This window comes from Phalaenopsis equestris, unplaced genomic scaffold (assembly GCF_001263595.1).
Source record: "Phalaenopsis equestris unplaced genomic scaffold, ASM126359v1 Scaffold232764, whole genome shotgun sequence".
Lineage (NCBI taxonomy): Eukaryota > Viridiplantae > Streptophyta > Magnoliopsida > Asparagales > Orchidaceae > Phalaenopsis > Phalaenopsis equestris.
Window position 1 is genome coordinate 303,274 of NW_018250726.1, and position 16,938 is coordinate 320,211.

A 16,938-nucleotide genomic window follows, 5' to 3' on the forward strand; every position below is an offset into this window, starting at 1 on the left:
TGTTGTAGTTAATTAAATCATTTAAAACTAAGATAATAAAAAAAATCACCAATTAACCTGACGATTTTTCTTTTCTTTTCTTAAATTTATGTTATTCAAAATTTTCATATCCATATAAAAAAAAATCATTATTTTAATTAAAAAAAAGAAATGGTCTTTTTCATGCTTAGATAAAATGGAATTTATTTAAAATTTCAAGTTTAGTCGATAGATACATAAATGTATAGGAATTGAGTGATGAGTATCTAAATCTTTCAATAAAAAAAATAACAAAAAATAATTTGTTATATTTCAAATTGTTATGATAAGTGGGAATGTGATTGAGGAATTAGGAAAATGAGGAGAAAATATTACATCAGGACATAAGTAAAGTTACGTGCAGAGTTCAATGAAATCACGTCATATGGTGGTGATAAAAAAAATAAAATAACGCAGGAAAATATTTCTTCCGTGTTATTCAAGTATTATTGTGTTATTTATGTGTTATTTAAGTATTATTGATATATTATTGTGTTATTATAACACCAAAATATTTCCAGAATACAATAACACATGAATAACAAGGAATAACACGGGGGAATATTCATCGGTGTTATTGGGCCGATTATTTTTTTTTTATCACTTTCACGTGACATAATTTCATTATACCCTGCACATAATGGAATCCTGATGCAATATTTTTTCGAAAACGAGAGTGGAAAAATTATCATAATTATGAATAGAGTTTTTAAATTAGTCTGAATATGACGGGAAAAAAAAAATCTATATGGTCGGCCAAATTAGTGTTGTATTGCATTATAAATTCATGAATTATGAATATCCTTTCAAAAAAAATTAAAATTTATTATAAAATAATATTGTATTTGAACTTCAAGCCTTAATTTTTACATGATATATCAAATTTAATAAATCTAGATTTATAGTGAACGATGACTAAATAAATCTAACTCGCAATTGGAGTTACTAAATCTGGATTTAAATCGTAAAAATGACAGAACACGTGAAGAGAAAGATGAATCAAGTGAAGAGTGATACGAAACACGAGAAAATTTGATTAAAGAAGAGTCAAGTTTAATTTTTATTTTTTTGCTGTTTGGATTTAAGTTAAATCTTTGAATAAATTTTATTAATAGTGTGCTATCAAACACAGCCTTAATTTGAAATTCAACCAATTTTGTTGAATTTAAAACTTGCTGCTATAAAGTACCACCGGCCATTGCCTCCCGCCGCCAATCCCCCCGCTTCGCCGCCCACAGGCTGCAACCGGCCACCGCCACCACGACACCACTCATCGCCCCCTCAAACAAATAAATTTTTACAATAAATTATATAAATTTAATTTTACTTCAAACTACTAAAAAGAAAAAAAATGAAGTCACCTCTTGTTTTACAATAAATTAAATAATTTTAAAATATTTTAATTATAATACATTACTCATATTTTACATCATATTTATTTTATATTACATTGCAAAAGATTGATGATTTTTCTTTGTGGTGATTTTTTTCCTTCGGCTTTGAATTCCAAAATAGGGGGAGAGAACGCCGGCCGGAGGAGCGTCCGCCCGACTTCTTTCGGTGAGCTGCCTGTTTCCTATTTTTGTTTTTGTTTTAAAATCTATATTTTGATGTGATCCTATTAAAGAGAAAGAAAAGAAAATCTCGGGGGCAGGAAGTTTTCTCCCGTCGATCGTCACTAGAAGAAGATTTATTCTTGCTTTTCTGTCATTGTTTGAGGAGTTGCTGGTTAGGGTTACAGTTTTGAGATCATTTGCTTCCCGATGTATAGTTTCATGTTCTATATTTCGTTCAATATGATCTCTTGTGGTAACTTAGTATATTTTTTCTTAATCATGCATTGCAGATTATTATCACTTCGTTGGTGTTTTCTCTTTTGGTGAAGTAAGAGAGAAAAAACAAGGATTCAGTATGGTGAGTGCTGTTGAGCTGAACATTTTCATACGTATTTTTGTCAGCTGGTTTAGTTATGACTGAGATTATAGTGCTTTTCGTTCTCTTCTTTCTGTTTGCAAGGCCTGCTACATTCGGTAACATTAGCCTTGAAGAAACTAGAACAGAAAGTAGTTAAAAACATCAGTTTTAACACTGATCTATCTTTGTATTACCATTAGTTTGTTGCTCCAACATCGTTCAGCTTTGGTTCAGTGATCCTAAAGAGTGTCTCAAGAAACTCATCTCAAAGTTATTATTTATATTTACCTTTAGGCTTTAGGCATTGTATTTTTTTTATATGGAGATCATTGTGATGATTCAATTAGGAGAGTAGATGTTTTAGATTCAACTTATGTTAAGAAAGGCAGAGGTAGACCTAGGAAGATTTGGGCTTATTGTATAAAAAATGATCTTAATTTATTATAACTAAATGAAATTATGACACTAAATTGGACGCAATGGAGAAAAATGATTCATGTAGCCGACCCCACGTAATGGGGTTAAGGCTTTGTTTTTGTTGTTGTTGGAGATCATTGTGCCTTTGCAGGGTGTATAAAGATGGAAATTATGGATTCTTAAACCTTTATTTTCATTTGATGAACTGAATTTCTATGTTACGATTCTATGCTAACCTTTCTGAATATAATATCATCTTACTGTTTGTTTCAGTCTGGTAGGAAGGAAACGGCTTTAGATTTGGCTAAGTTTGTTGATAAGGGCGTCCAAGTCAAGTTAACTGGTGGAAGACAAGGTTTGTTATGGAGAGTTTTCTATGTATCTATTTTTGTTACATTTTTTCTGCTTATATATTGATTATTGTATTATTGTTTAAACATTACAAATTTTGTCCTTCTAATATAACCATATTTTTCTTTTCATTCTTATCCATTACCATCAAAGTAAGTGATGTTGTTAATAATTTTTGATAGAACCAAGATACAATATTTTTTCATTTAAACATTCATTTGTTTAAATAATATTGATTGTGCCCTGCCCTTGTAATCAAGCATTATTTTGAAAAAACAAATCGAGAATACCAAAAGAAGCTAAGTTGAGTGTCTTATAGGGTTTACATTCTTGCATGACATATTGGTGCTCTCTTGTTGTTCTAAAGTTCTGCAGTTATCTTTTAAAAAAGAGTGATCTAAACCAAAACATTGCTATTTACGAAACTTGGCATTTTTTTAAAAATTTTCAGCTATATATTGAAATTTACATTAATATCCTTACTCATATTTTTCATATTTATCAAAGTTTCAATGGTTTAATTTTGGCACATTGAAGTACATGGGTTTGGTAGTCCAAAAAAATGACCTGGGTACTTGTTTTGTAAATAGTAATATTTCGTGTGTTATGTATGCAATCGTCACTAATCTAAAATGAGTGTTCAATTTTTGGCGTAAAATATATATCCACTATAAATTATCGAACATAAATGTTCAAATTGCATCTTGTTCTCAATTGGTAAACAAATTCCGTCATCCTGACAAGCCATGGACATTTGGTGACGCATTGGAATAGTCACCAGTGTGCAATACTGAGATTTGGGACATTTACATACATATCACCAAATTCTTATATATTTACATTTCTAACACATAAAATTTACTTTTTAGATTTATAAAACCGAAATCTTTCATATCACATATAAAAATATCATCATCTTAACTTTTAAAATGTGAAATACACCTTTTCATGCATAGATAACCTGGTATGGTATGCGTGTAACAATCTCAATGTCGAATATGTAAGTACATTGGAATTAAGTAGTAAATCTTCCTTTAGATCTTAAGGAAACCACATTTAGCTTTTAACAAACATGAATTACTCACAATAAACACCTCTAGGTGCATTCTAAAGCATTGGATCACTAAATAATCATCAAAGGTCGTTTTAAACTAATATTATCTTTTGTAACTGCATCAATAACATGTTAAACTATTTCTACTAAATATTATTTGATGAGGAAAGTTTGATACATGCTATTACCCTATTACTTCATGCAAATATTATCTGATTTCGTTGAGATTTAACTCATATGAATAGGCTTGAGAAGCCCACGGTTTATGAGCTATCTATTACCATCTTTTCAGTTAGCGGAACTTTGAAGGGATATGATCAACTGTTAAATTTGGTTCTTGATGAAGCAATTGAGTCTCTTAGAGGTATTTTCTTCCGGTAGACATGTTTGTTTGATATTTTATTGAGCTCTTTATTTACTTCATTCATATAATCTGTTTATTTTTATTTATAATAATAATAAATTAATGAAGAATTGATGCTAGGATTGAAATAATCTTACTGCAACTTTTCCATCACTGAAACTTAGTTCACAAGAGTGTTCCTTCAAATCAAGCAAATTTTACCATGACTTGCTTTGTTGTAACTTGATCCTAAAATTGAGGCCCTATCATCATCGAATGTTATTTGCTTGTTAAATTGATTAAAATTTCCTGAATGAATACCTCAAAATTAAATGTCCCATAGTTCCCCGCAAGAGGATAAAGTTAATTGATCTTTCAATGATTTTTTCTTTTAGATGTAAGGAAATGAAAATTTCTTTCATTTTAATACATATTTTTATTAACTACTTTTATTTTGTCAGATCCTGATGATCCTTTGAAAACTACTGATCAAACTAGACGTCTTGGCCTGATAGTATGCTTCTTTCTTCCCTCTTTACATGTGTACAAACATGTGGTTTTTTCTGTTTTGCATGCATGAATTTTATGAATTTTATTGTTTAGTAACACATGTGTCGGCATTCAACAATGAATATAGTTCCTTATATCTTCTTCTAAAACTGCTTGTATTTTTTGTTTTCTTACAAATTTTAGCATATGAAAAAATTGCATTTACAACGAAGACATTAAACGGTCAAACTCAATTCTAGAAGCATAATGCAAGAAAGTTTAGAGTTTTGATATGTTAATGCAACTAAAGTCATGCAATGTATGCAAATTACTCGAGAGAATTTTGCATTCATAGGTCATGTACCATGAAATGCATAAAATTTATTGTCTTTTGATGTAACTAGCAAATACAAGGAATAGAAACCAAATGATAATGTATGATTGAATAACACTGAAGAAACCAAGGAGAAATTTGAACCCCACAAAATTAGTAAGTAATTGCAATTATTTTGCTTAAATTAGCAGCCCAATGGTGTATCAACTTTGGTCAAATGTAGGAACACTTGTGATGGGTTGGTGGTGGGTGGATCTTGATGTGAAGTCACAGTTTATGCTTAATGTTGCCTTATGGCTTTGTTAGACCTTTGGAAAGATGGAAGGCTATATTGGGCTAGGTTTTGGATGGATTTATTGGTTTACTTTGAGGTAAAGATTTTTTGGGATTATTTTGGTGGTGCTAAGGGATGAGGTGGGCATGGATGTGACTCGTTCAGGTTATGACCAGGGTGAGAAGGTATATTAGGGCTTAGGATTAATGTGGAGAAAAGTATGGAGTGGTGAAAGTTTTGAAATTTAAGTTAGGGTTTGTTTTGGAGGGAAACTTGAGGGTGTTGGATTTTGGGTTTGGCATTGAAAATTAAGATCTAGTTTTGTGGAGGGATGGAGAAAACTAAGAGCTTGAGGGAGACATGGTATACACAACGAAAGATAAAATCTAGGACTCATCAAACTCTGAGGGTTGGATATGCCACCAAGATTTTGTAAGGGATTTGCTCACATGCAAAATTCAATATTCATTCAAATATATGATAATGAGCACACGAGATTTTTTTTTTCGAGGTGAAACCAAGAAATTTACATCAATATGTTTGTGGAAATTTCAACAAATCTATAAAATTAAGGCGAATAGTTTCAATTGCAATTTAATTTGATTATCTTTGTTTGGATTGGTCAACCAAGGAGACTTGGAGGGAGTTTTGATTTTTTTTTCTCCATCTTTTTCCTTTCTTAAGTCGTGTATGGCCTGTCCATTCTTGTATGATAAGCGAAGTGTTTTTAAATTAATGCGCATGCTTGATTCTAAGGTGCAGGGTAGGATTTGACTAATTCATAAAATTTTTAATGTTGTGGATGATTTGGAATCATGTTGCAGTTTTTTTTTTATATATAATTTTTTTTTAATGCTTTGATAACGTGTTTTTGGTCTATCAACAAATATGCTAATAACATGGTGTGTAGAATAAATTAGGTCAAGAAAAGAAATTGCATCAGCTCGATTTTTTTTAGCAGATGCAAATTTTTGTTTTCATAAATATTGGAAAGCAGTAATATTTAAGGCTGAATGTAGATTCTCCTATAACTGATCTTTCCCCAACTGATTTACATTAAAAAAAAACAGGCGCTACTATTTTAAAGAGTCCATGTGAGGTGCACTTCTACAAGGAATCATTTGTTACAAATCACAACTCACATATTGGTGTAAGGCGTGGAAATTCAATGGAAGTGGAGTGTACGGATGTATTACATCCCCCTGTAAGCATGTATCCTGGTAATAATTTATCCACTATTATATAGGGACAAAATAGGGCCAACCAACCACAAGAGATCACTACCCTTCAAATCAGTCAGCAATGGTGCTAAGACGACAACAAATACGTAAAATCAACCCATACTTGATTAACAATGGTTGTTGAAAAACTGCAACAAGCCAAAGCCCCTTATAAATGACAATAAATATTGATCCTGCTACAAAACTGTAGATAATCAGTAGATAATCAGAAAAAAAATGCCACAAGCCTGTAGATTTCATAATAACGATGTTGATCTTGAGAATGCCCCTAACCTAATAGATCAATTTAATATTGGGAGATATACAATACATCTCTTTATCAAGGACATTTGCACACATGTCCAAATTACATAAATTGCAAAGTAAGATAAACCAGCTAATGAAGTCAACCAAACTTTGCTAATATAATTCTTTGATATGATGTTTTTGTTTAGAGCACACAAATTTTCATAAAATTTGCTCTGCTTGAAAAAATTCTTCTTCGATGAATCTAGCATTTAAAATTCATTTTAAAAAATCAAGACAAATTTTGCGCATCCTTTGAAATAATTCACAAGTCACTACAAATTGATCAATTATTCTAGTGAGCAAGATACTTTTATAATCCACCATCGACAACATGCACAATCTCATCATTTATAATAGCCTCATAATAAGTTGTATAATATTATGACTAAGGGTCTATTTGGGACAGCTTTTTGTCTGCTTTGAGTTTCAGACCACTATCATAATTTTGTTTGGGGAACTGCTTCTTATTATTTTTTAGAATTTTTTGTGAGGGGGAGGTGTTTTTTTTACAACCATCTTTTTAAAAGCTGCAGTCATCCTAAATAGACCCTAAGAAATGGATTTCGGTTCGCTTAGACGTGGAAAAAGAGAATAATAAGTAAAGTTGACATAAGATTGTTGAAATATGCTAGAATCATACACATTGAAAGATAAAACTAATGCAAAGGTGTTAGTGCTTAATGTACTTCATGATTTTAAAGGACCACGTTCTTCTCATATTTAATTTTTTAAATGTTCTCAACGATTTTTTTTTAGTTTAAACAGTTATTTTATCATTAGGTTTGAACTCAAAGTCCTAATGTTCATTAAAATTTATAAATGTTAATATGAAATTAATATTATGCATTGAACAAGTTATAATATTATTCAAGCTATTAGCAATAACCACTACAAATAATAATCAAACAATGAAATTGTATGAAACAAAATAAAAAATTAGTATATTTCATATGACAGAAAAATAAATGTTAATATATTGATGGTCTCTCATACAGAATATACATGTCTTATTAAAGTTTAAGGTGTTTTAATGAGTGATATGACTTTACTGTTGGGGTGTAGTGATCTTGAGCTCATCGTGGTTTGTCCTCTCGATGCTATTATTGCTCCAAATTCTCAGCTGCAATCTCCACTTTTATTTCCGTTGGCTACTGGACATGAGATGTTATGGTAATGTATTGCTGCTTCCACGATATTGGATTAGCAATAAATATCTGAAACTACCACTCATGAGAAATTGATATGGAAATTGGTATCCAAAAGTTTCTCTTATGATATGAGATGGAAAGGTCGGTACTTGACATCTTTTAAAAAAGTTTTGAATCAAATAATATTGTAGGCGTAAAAATGCTGATTGTCTTGAGATAATCTCCTTTGGTTCCCCCAATGCAAATCATATGATAATTACATTTGAGAAGTTTCCGAGGGAGGGGGAATAATGTTGGTGTACAGTCTTGGGTCCACACATGTCAGCGACGTTGCTCTTATATTCTCAATGGTGGCCTCATATTTATGTAGTGTATTTGAGAAATGTTTTGATCGTCTCGTTCGATTATATAACTTCTAAATATCTCTTAGAATAAAAAAAATTTATGCAAATAACATTTTGATCTTTCACGAGAAAAACAAGGGAATAAAAATGCGTCAATCGATATGTTTGATGAGTTTTGTAGTTGAATGCGCCGATCGGTTTACTTCTCGGATACACCACATGGAGATGAGGCAACAGTCGAGCATGTATGAGCTTTTCCCTTCCGACGTATGCTGACCTTGGACTATCCACTTATGTTGTTTCGGGAGTATTCACATACATTACTCTACCCCCTCCCTTAGCTACCAACCATATGATTTAGCAGACATGTTCATCCTAAGATTTGCAGTTGCGAGGACTCAAGAGAGTCATCCTAAGACAATCACCATTTACGCCTTCAACATGCTTTGGTCCAGGACTTTTTAAATAATGTTGGTTTCCAGTCCTACTTTACTCCATGAGGGACACTACCGATTGCCCATTGCCACATATGTTCCCTTGAGTAACAATTTTAGACGTTTATTGCTACTTTGATGTTGTATGAACAACTATACATGTCATACCATGTCCGACAGTTGATAACTACTAAAGTAGAGGATGTGCCTGAGGATTTTGAGCAACAAAAATATTATTTATGGGATGATCACGGTGTGCTCTAAACCACTAAACTTTAGCGGTGTAGTCATATCACTCATACGTCATAGACATTAGTAGGACATTTATTCTATATATGGTCTTCATTATATTTTTATTATTTATTTTTTCTGTCCTATGGCACATCAAAATTTTGTTTTGTTATATATTATTTCAACGTTTTTGTTATCATACATGTTGGTACTTTTTAATAACTTCGACAATATTATATCTCATTCAATCAATAGGATAAATTTCATGCTAATAGTAACAAATTATCATTGAACTTAAAAACATCATATATTTAAAAATTATAAAATTAGATATAATAATTATAATTTTGCTTTTTTTTATTTTTGGAAATGAATTTTTACTCTGTTAAATGTGGTCACTTTAAGCGCGACAATAAGCTGCATCAGGTTATTATTGTCGCTTAGAGCGGCGACAATGTCATTTAAAAAAGAAAAATAAATACTAATTGTGGAAGGTGGATCAGCCTCTTTTCCATGGTGGGTAGAAGTCGAACATCCAAGGAGGGGTGGATGGATTAATTGGAGACAATTTGGGATGCTCCTTGATTAGTTTTTATTATGTTCCTATTTATGCTTATTTTAGATTTTTCTCCTTTCCATATTTAGGCTAGATATATTTGGTAAGATTGTAAATTAGGAGAGATAGGTTTCCCTATATATATGTAGCCTTATGGTAATGAAAATTAAGTGAGTATTTGATTTGTAATAAAAATTGAGTATTTTGTCCCACATTTTTTTTTCATGGTATCAAAGCAAGGAAACAAACCCTAGCTCTCTTTAGCCTGTAGGCCCTCCTGTGCTTGCTTCTACAACCACCATAGCCTCTCTAACAGCCATCCAACAGTTGGAATCCTCCCTGTAGCCGTCGAAATCTCTCCAGCCAGCCCATAGGACCTCCTCTGCTCCTTATCATAGTTGTTGGACTTCTATAGATGTTGTCCTCCATTCATGTAGCAAGCATTAGCCAACTCCCTTATCTATAATCAAGTATGGAATGAAGATGTTTAATTCTACTCTAGAGATTAGTTTTGAATCCGAGACCAGAGAATATGTCCAAATATCCCTTGAACTCTCTTTTCCTTTATAACAAACCATTAACTTAATGGTGATAACTTTTTTCAATGGTCCCAATCTATGTTTATGTACATTTGTGGAATATAAAAAGATGAATATCTCACGGGAGAGGACACAATTCCCGAGTTCACCGATCTTAACCATCTCACATGGAAAATTCAAGACTATATGGTTGTCTTGATTAGGAAAAGATATTAAGTTCAGACTCCGGACGCAACGTTGCTTCTGGACTCCAATAAAAACTTGACATTTGTTTCCATGTGTAAGCCGCGATTCCACTGAATAAAAAATAAAAAAAAAACACTTTTATTTTAATGCGTTACCCGGCCCGAACTAGCCCATTGCTTCGAAATTCTATTGCCATTTTTTAATAGAATTACTGAGGTGTTATTGAGGTTTATTGTGGTGTTATTTGAGTAGTATTGCGGCAGTTGTGGTGGTATTTTCAAATGATGTTATTTCAGTGTTATTGGCGTGTTCTTGCAGTATTATTTCAATATTATTGTGAGGTTATTTTGGTTTTATATGAGTGGTATTGAGCGGCTCTATTGTGTTATTATTGACCAGCGTTATTATGGTTTTGTTGTGATTTTTTTGGTGTTATTGATGTGTTATTGGTGTTTTTTGGGGGAGTTATTAAGGTTATTTGATGTTATTGCAGTTTTTTAGTGGAGTTATTGAAGTGTTATTGAAGTTTATTGTGGTATTATTTTATTGGTATTGCGACAGTTGTGTCGTTATTACAACTTTTTTGTGGAGTTATTGAGGTTATTTGGTATAGATGTAATTTTTTGTGGAGTTATTGAGGTTTATTGTGGTGTTATTTAAATGTTATTGCGGTTTTTTTGTGGAGTTATTGAGATTTGGGGACCGTCAAAAGTAAGAACTCTAAGTGGGGCTAGATGATTTGTCTTATTTATTGAAGACCACACAAGAATTACTTTGGTGTTCCTAATAAAGGAGAAATCTATAATAACCCTAATCTTTTGAACCTTCCATGACATGATTTAAACTCAATTCCAATGCAAAATTCATATCCTCAAAACTGATAATGTAAAGGAAATGAATATTTCAACTCCATCATTGGATCCTACTTTTCAAAAAATTAAATCATCCATATGAGTTCGTGTATTTTTGCCCCACAAAAAATGAGATAATTGAGAGAAAAAACAGACGCTCAATTATGATTACCCAGGAGTTTCAAAACATTTTTATGGGGAAGCAATTCTTAATGCAACATACCTTATCAATCAAATGTCTAGCTGGATATTTAATTTCAATACACCACTTCATATCTTGATGGATATATATCCTCTCATTAGAGTTTTCTCTTCTACTGTACTACTAAAAATTTTTATGTGCATCTTTTGTTTACATACATTCCCCAAACCACACAAAACATGGCCATAAATCTATCAAATGTATTTTTTTTTGGGTATGCTTTCAATAAAAAGGGTTATCTGTGTCACTCACATGTTACCAGAAAATACTACAACTCCATGAATGTCACATTCTTTTAAAATCTATCCCAAATGTGATGTTCAGAGGGAGAGTGCAAATAAATATTATTTTTTTGATGCACTTAATGACAGTTACGCTGTCACTCAAACTGCCCCTCTTCCACTTAGCCCTTATATCTCCCAAACACCAATGCATGAAAATATTCTACTTGAGGATGTCCAACCAACCTAACCTAAAGTTTATAACAAATAATTGTGTGTGCACAAGGAAGAAGAAAAACCTTGAGCATGTGGAAGACATTTTGCAAAGACAGAACCACGCAAGTAAAAAATTGAGTTCGCACTCACCTGAAATTTTGGGCGAGGAGTCTTGAACTCATGAGTTATCTTCTTCCTCTTTTGGTGTTGATGAGTAAAGTTGTACTAAATATCCAATTCAGGGGTATGTAGCGAATGAGAAGTTATCCTCACCATATAAAGTTTTTGTATCTAACATTGTAGTATATAGATTCCTAAATCCATTCATGAAACTTCTAAAAATCCAAAATGGAGAAGATCAGTTGAAGAAGATATTCAAGCTCTAAAGCATAATGACACATGAATTCTTATTAAACTACTTAGGATAGGAGGCCAGTTTGATATAAATGGGTATTCAACATCAAGTACAGAACTGATGGTGATATTGAGAGATTAAAACTAGAATAGTTGCAAAAGGTTTCACTAAGGCTATGGGATTGACTATTAGGAGGCATTTGTCAAATTTAACACTATCAGAGTTCTCTTCTCAATAGCAATTAACAAGGAGTGGGGACCGCATTAATTTGACATAAAAATTTCCTTCCTAAATAGGAATCTTGAAAAAGCGTGCATGGAGATACCAACAAACACTTAGTAAGCAAACTTAGAAGTCTTTCTATATTATTAAGCAATCACCAATAATATAGTTTGAAATGTTTGCTAAAACTATGAGATCTCATGGATATTCTTATACGCTGTTCATAAAACACATTTATGGAGATAAGATTGTTGTACTTGTAGTTTATGTGGATGATTTGATTCTTGTTGGGGATGATGAATGAGAAATTCTTAAAATTAAAAAGTGCTTGCTACTGATTTTGAAATCAAGGATCTATGAACCGTGAGATATTTTTTAGGCATGGAGATAACAAGGTCCAAAAAGGGCATTGTTATATCATAGAGGAAATATATCTTAGAATTGCTAAAGGAGTCGAGGATGATTGGATGCCAACTTGCTGATACTCTAATGGATCCCAACATAAAGTCTAATAGGGGAGAATAATGTATATCTATGGATAAGAGAATATATCAAATCTTAGTAGGAAAACTCATATTTCTGTCACATACTAGGCTAGATATTGCATACTCTGTCAATATTGTGGACCAACATATGAATAACCCAAATAAATAACATTTCGAGGTGGTGTACAAAATCCCAATTTTTCTCAAGAAGATTCCATAGATGTGTACACTGATGAACCAAAAATAGAGACATAGAAGTCTACACCGATAAAAGTTGGGCTGGGAAACTTAATTGACAGAAAGTCCACCGTAGGTTATTACTCCTATGTATGGAGAAATGTGGTCACATGGGGAAGTAAGAAGCAAGCTATTGTCTCTACGACATCTACGACCCAACTTGAGGTGTAGTACGAAAATCTAGGAGGATCAGCCTTTTATCCATGGTAAGTCCGGGCTGACCATCTAAGGATTGAGGAATGGATTAATTGGAGATAATTTAGGAGACTCCTTGATTATTTTTTATTCTCTTCCTACCTATGTTTATTTCAAATGTCAGTTTATATTTGATAAGATGATAAATTAGGAGAGACTAGTTTCCTTATATATTAAGCCTTATGGTTGAAGATTGATAACGAGAATTAAGTTAGTATTCCCTTCCACATTTTTTTCCTCACTAATTAATTAATATAAATTAATATAATATTCCTAATCAGAATTTTCTCTATATTCAAAAGGCAGCACATGTGAGTAGGGCTGTCAAAAAAGCTCGTTGTTCGCGAACAGTTCATGTTCGGTTCGTCAACGAGTTCGTGTTCGATTCGTTCGATAAGTAAACGAGACAAACGCGAACAAATTTTTTTTGTTAGGTTAGTTAAACGAACCAAACACGAACAGTGATGCGTTCGTTCGTGTTCGAATCGTTATTGTTTGAAATATAAAATAATATAAAATAATTATATATATATAATTTATTATATTTTAAAACATTAAATTTTATAAATTATAATATATAATAAAATAATAATAATAATAATATATTAATATACTATAGTAGTAATATACTAATATAGATATTGTATATTTATATAATATAAGTTATATAATTAATATATAATATTATTTTTATATATTAATATTAGGGATGTCAACCTGGCTCGTCGTTCGCGAACAGCTCGTGTTCGGTTCGTGTTCGGCTTGTTCGTTAAGAAACGAACACGAGCTTATTTCAAACAAACTAAATTTAAAACGAGCCGGACACGAACACAAGCTTTTTTCGTTCGTGTTCGGTTCGTTTACACCCCTACATGTGAGGCTCCAATACACTGACTGGCGCCAACCAACCGCAGTTGATGACTGCCCTTCAATTCGCCTACAATAGTTCTAAAGCAGCAGAATACTGATAACGAAGCCTGACGTGAATATCAATCGTTGCTGAGAACCTCCACCAGCCGGTATCGCATAAGTGATTTCGGAAATTGATAATTCTAAACCAGTAACAATGTTGAACTTGAAAACACAACCAAATTTACCTGAGCTCATGTTAAATCATAGAAAGCCTACTTAATGTTAGGATGTAAAGACATCCCTTTCTCAAGTCCATCATCACAAGCATGTTCTAAAATACAGAAATTACAAAATTATTGTTCAATGATTTTTTGAAAAATTTGCAATGAGGCGAGGCTTTTGCTTCATTGGGTATTGCCTGAGATTTACGCTTCACATAATTTGTCGCTCATCTCAAGACGAGCCTCACCAGTTTTGGTGAGGCTTACACAATAGATTTAGATTTTTTTTTAAAAAATAAATATAATAAAATAACCCTAATAAATATTCCTTAATTATATTATACACAAATAATATATAACTGCAGTTGTTATTTCAATATAGTAGTTTTTTTTTTAAATTTATGTATATTCTTATTAATTAAATATTGATTTAATAAGAAGAAGATAATTGAGATTTAAGATGAAGTAAAATGAGAAATCATGGATACAATTAATTGAGACGAAATTATAGGTGGTTGATTCTAATGAACACTTAAGAGTGGTGAATATTTTTGAATTTAGAAATTATAACCTTAGTGGCTTGTTAAATACTTTGATGAATACCTGTAAAAGCATGAGATAATTAATTGAATTGAACTTATTTTAAATTGCCAAGTTATTGTGTCTTTTTGTTACTTGCATGTCTTTTTATTTTATGATTTAATGTTTAAATGGTAATATGTTAATTCTTACTATAAATAGTTTCTTATTTTTACTGTATTAAGATGTTAATATGTTATATTTTAGATTATGAGATTATGATACCAAAGTGTTACAAATGTAAATATCAAATTTTAGTTGTTAGATATGTAAATACCTTAGAATTGCGTGGTATTTATGTAGATTTTTTTAGCTTTTATTATTTAGTGGCAATAGTCTGATACACTGACCTTCAGCGAATGGTATGGGGTGCATAGTGGCTGTGCTGAATTTCTTAGGCATTGCTATATTATATGACAAAGGAAACCAGCCTTCTTCCCTTAAAAAAATTAACAACGCATTTCGCTGTCAACTGTCATTATTTTCATATGTTTAAATCTATAAATAAATAAAATGCCGGAAAGTAGTCAGGTAAATGCACATTTATTTTCTTAATTGGCATATGGTTGTGGTATGAATTAAATTTATATATTCTGAAATATGAAAATGTCTAGGATTCTTTTGTCGTCGCACCCGGCTCCTTAAATTGTTTTGTTTATTCATCAATAAAGATGATATGGCCACACAATTCCTTTGTATTTACACGTTTAACATCTAAACTTTGCATTTACACATAATGATTATATGTTTAAATGGCACTTACATGCATACCACGGAATTCCTTTGTATTTGCACATATGACACCTAAACTTTGCAATCATTCATGTCGTATAAACTTTGTATTTGTATTTACGGCCATTTTTACTTTAAAAGGTGAAGTATATCTTTTCATGCATTGGTAAGATGTTCTGTATCTAAAAATTGAAGTATAGATGTTAAATATGTCGATACATAGGAAATGAGTGAGATATGCATGCAAATTTGCCAAATAATATTATCCCTTTGTACAATTCCCTGCATGTTAAGAGCATGATTTGAGTGCTTGGTTCCATTTTGCTACAGGTTTGCAGGGGAACTGCTGTGATGCTTGTTTCGCCGACGGACGGCACAGATGAAATCGCCAACCCATTTATCCAGCCAGAAGGTGCTTAAGCTTTTAGCACTTCATTATATAATATTGTTCAGGTGCAGACACCGGCCGGCATTTTTACATCTTTTGAAATATGAAATTCTGTTTGGATTTTTTCTGTGATTCAAGATATGTATAATTCTGTGTTTTAATGGTGGATTTATACTGCATGAAAGTCAGGAGTTCTTAAGTTGCTTGAATGATTCTGATTTGGCTCAAGCCATTCTACTTTGTATAGGTTGCTAAGCAGGCTGTAGTTATGAGGTTGGCTTTGGTTGATTTCTTTTTGGGAATTTTGAAATTAGAAATGATGTCTTCAAATATAATTTAATTCAGCTTGTCAAGTGACGACATTGCTTCACTCTGAAGATTGTTTTTTTTTTTTTTTTTTTTTTTTTTTATTAATTATTTTATTTGATTGCAGGAATACTTATTTATAACATATATTAATTTATTTGTTTGGTATAAGTTTGTTAGATTTTAGTTTAAAATCTATTCAATCTGATATTTATTTAGATTGAAATGATCATTTGTTAATAATTTCATATTAAAATTTAAGTATTATTTGAAAATTTTAACTTGTTTATTAATATTATATGAAAAATTAAGTGCAAATCAAAATTTTATTTTACATAAAAAATAAAATATTTATTCAAAATTTTAGTTTTTTAATTAATATAAATAATTAAAATTAAGTACAAATTAAGTACGAGCATTACAAATTTTAACAAAGTCAAATATGTGGAAGTTTATCTCAAGTTTGCGCTGAACATGAATAATGCTTGATTCAATCGAGCAGTGCCCAAACTTAGTGGTGTGAACGATTTGATTTCAAGCTAATCCAAGATTGACTTGAAATTGGATCGTGCATCAATCATCCTAAATTTCAATCCGATCTTGTGAGGATCAATTTAATTTTTAAGCTGACTTGAATTGTAAACAAGCCTGCTTGAATGTCATTTTTTGTACTAAATTGGTACAACTCAAATTAGACTTGGCCTGCCCGGCCCGG

The 16,938-nt window shown here is 31.6% G+C and overlaps 1 protein-coding gene across 2 annotated transcripts; it reads left to right on the plus strand.

The window, feature by feature from the left end:
• Positions 1-1,476: 1,476 nt before the first annotated feature.
• On the plus strand, positions 1,477-16,287 carry LOC110038394 (sm-like protein LSM7). 2 transcript variants are annotated; one of them, XM_020743227.1, is made up of 6 exons: positions 1,477-1,578; positions 1,865-1,932; positions 2,623-2,704; positions 4,047-4,118; positions 4,559-4,611; positions 15,860-16,287. In XM_020743227.1, exons 1-6 carry the CDS (start codon positions 1,482-1,484, stop codon positions 15,947-15,949), a joined length of 462 nt encoding a protein of 153 aa, XP_020598886.1. In that variant the 5' UTR covers positions 1,477-1,481; the 3' UTR covers positions 15,950-16,287. The 2 variants fall into 2 exon arrangements, with proteins under 2 accessions (XP_020598886.1, XP_020598887.1); XM_020743228.1 differs by lacking the exon at positions 1,477-1,578 and adding an exon at positions 1,629-1,746.
• Positions 16,288-16,938: the final 651 nt, after the last annotated feature.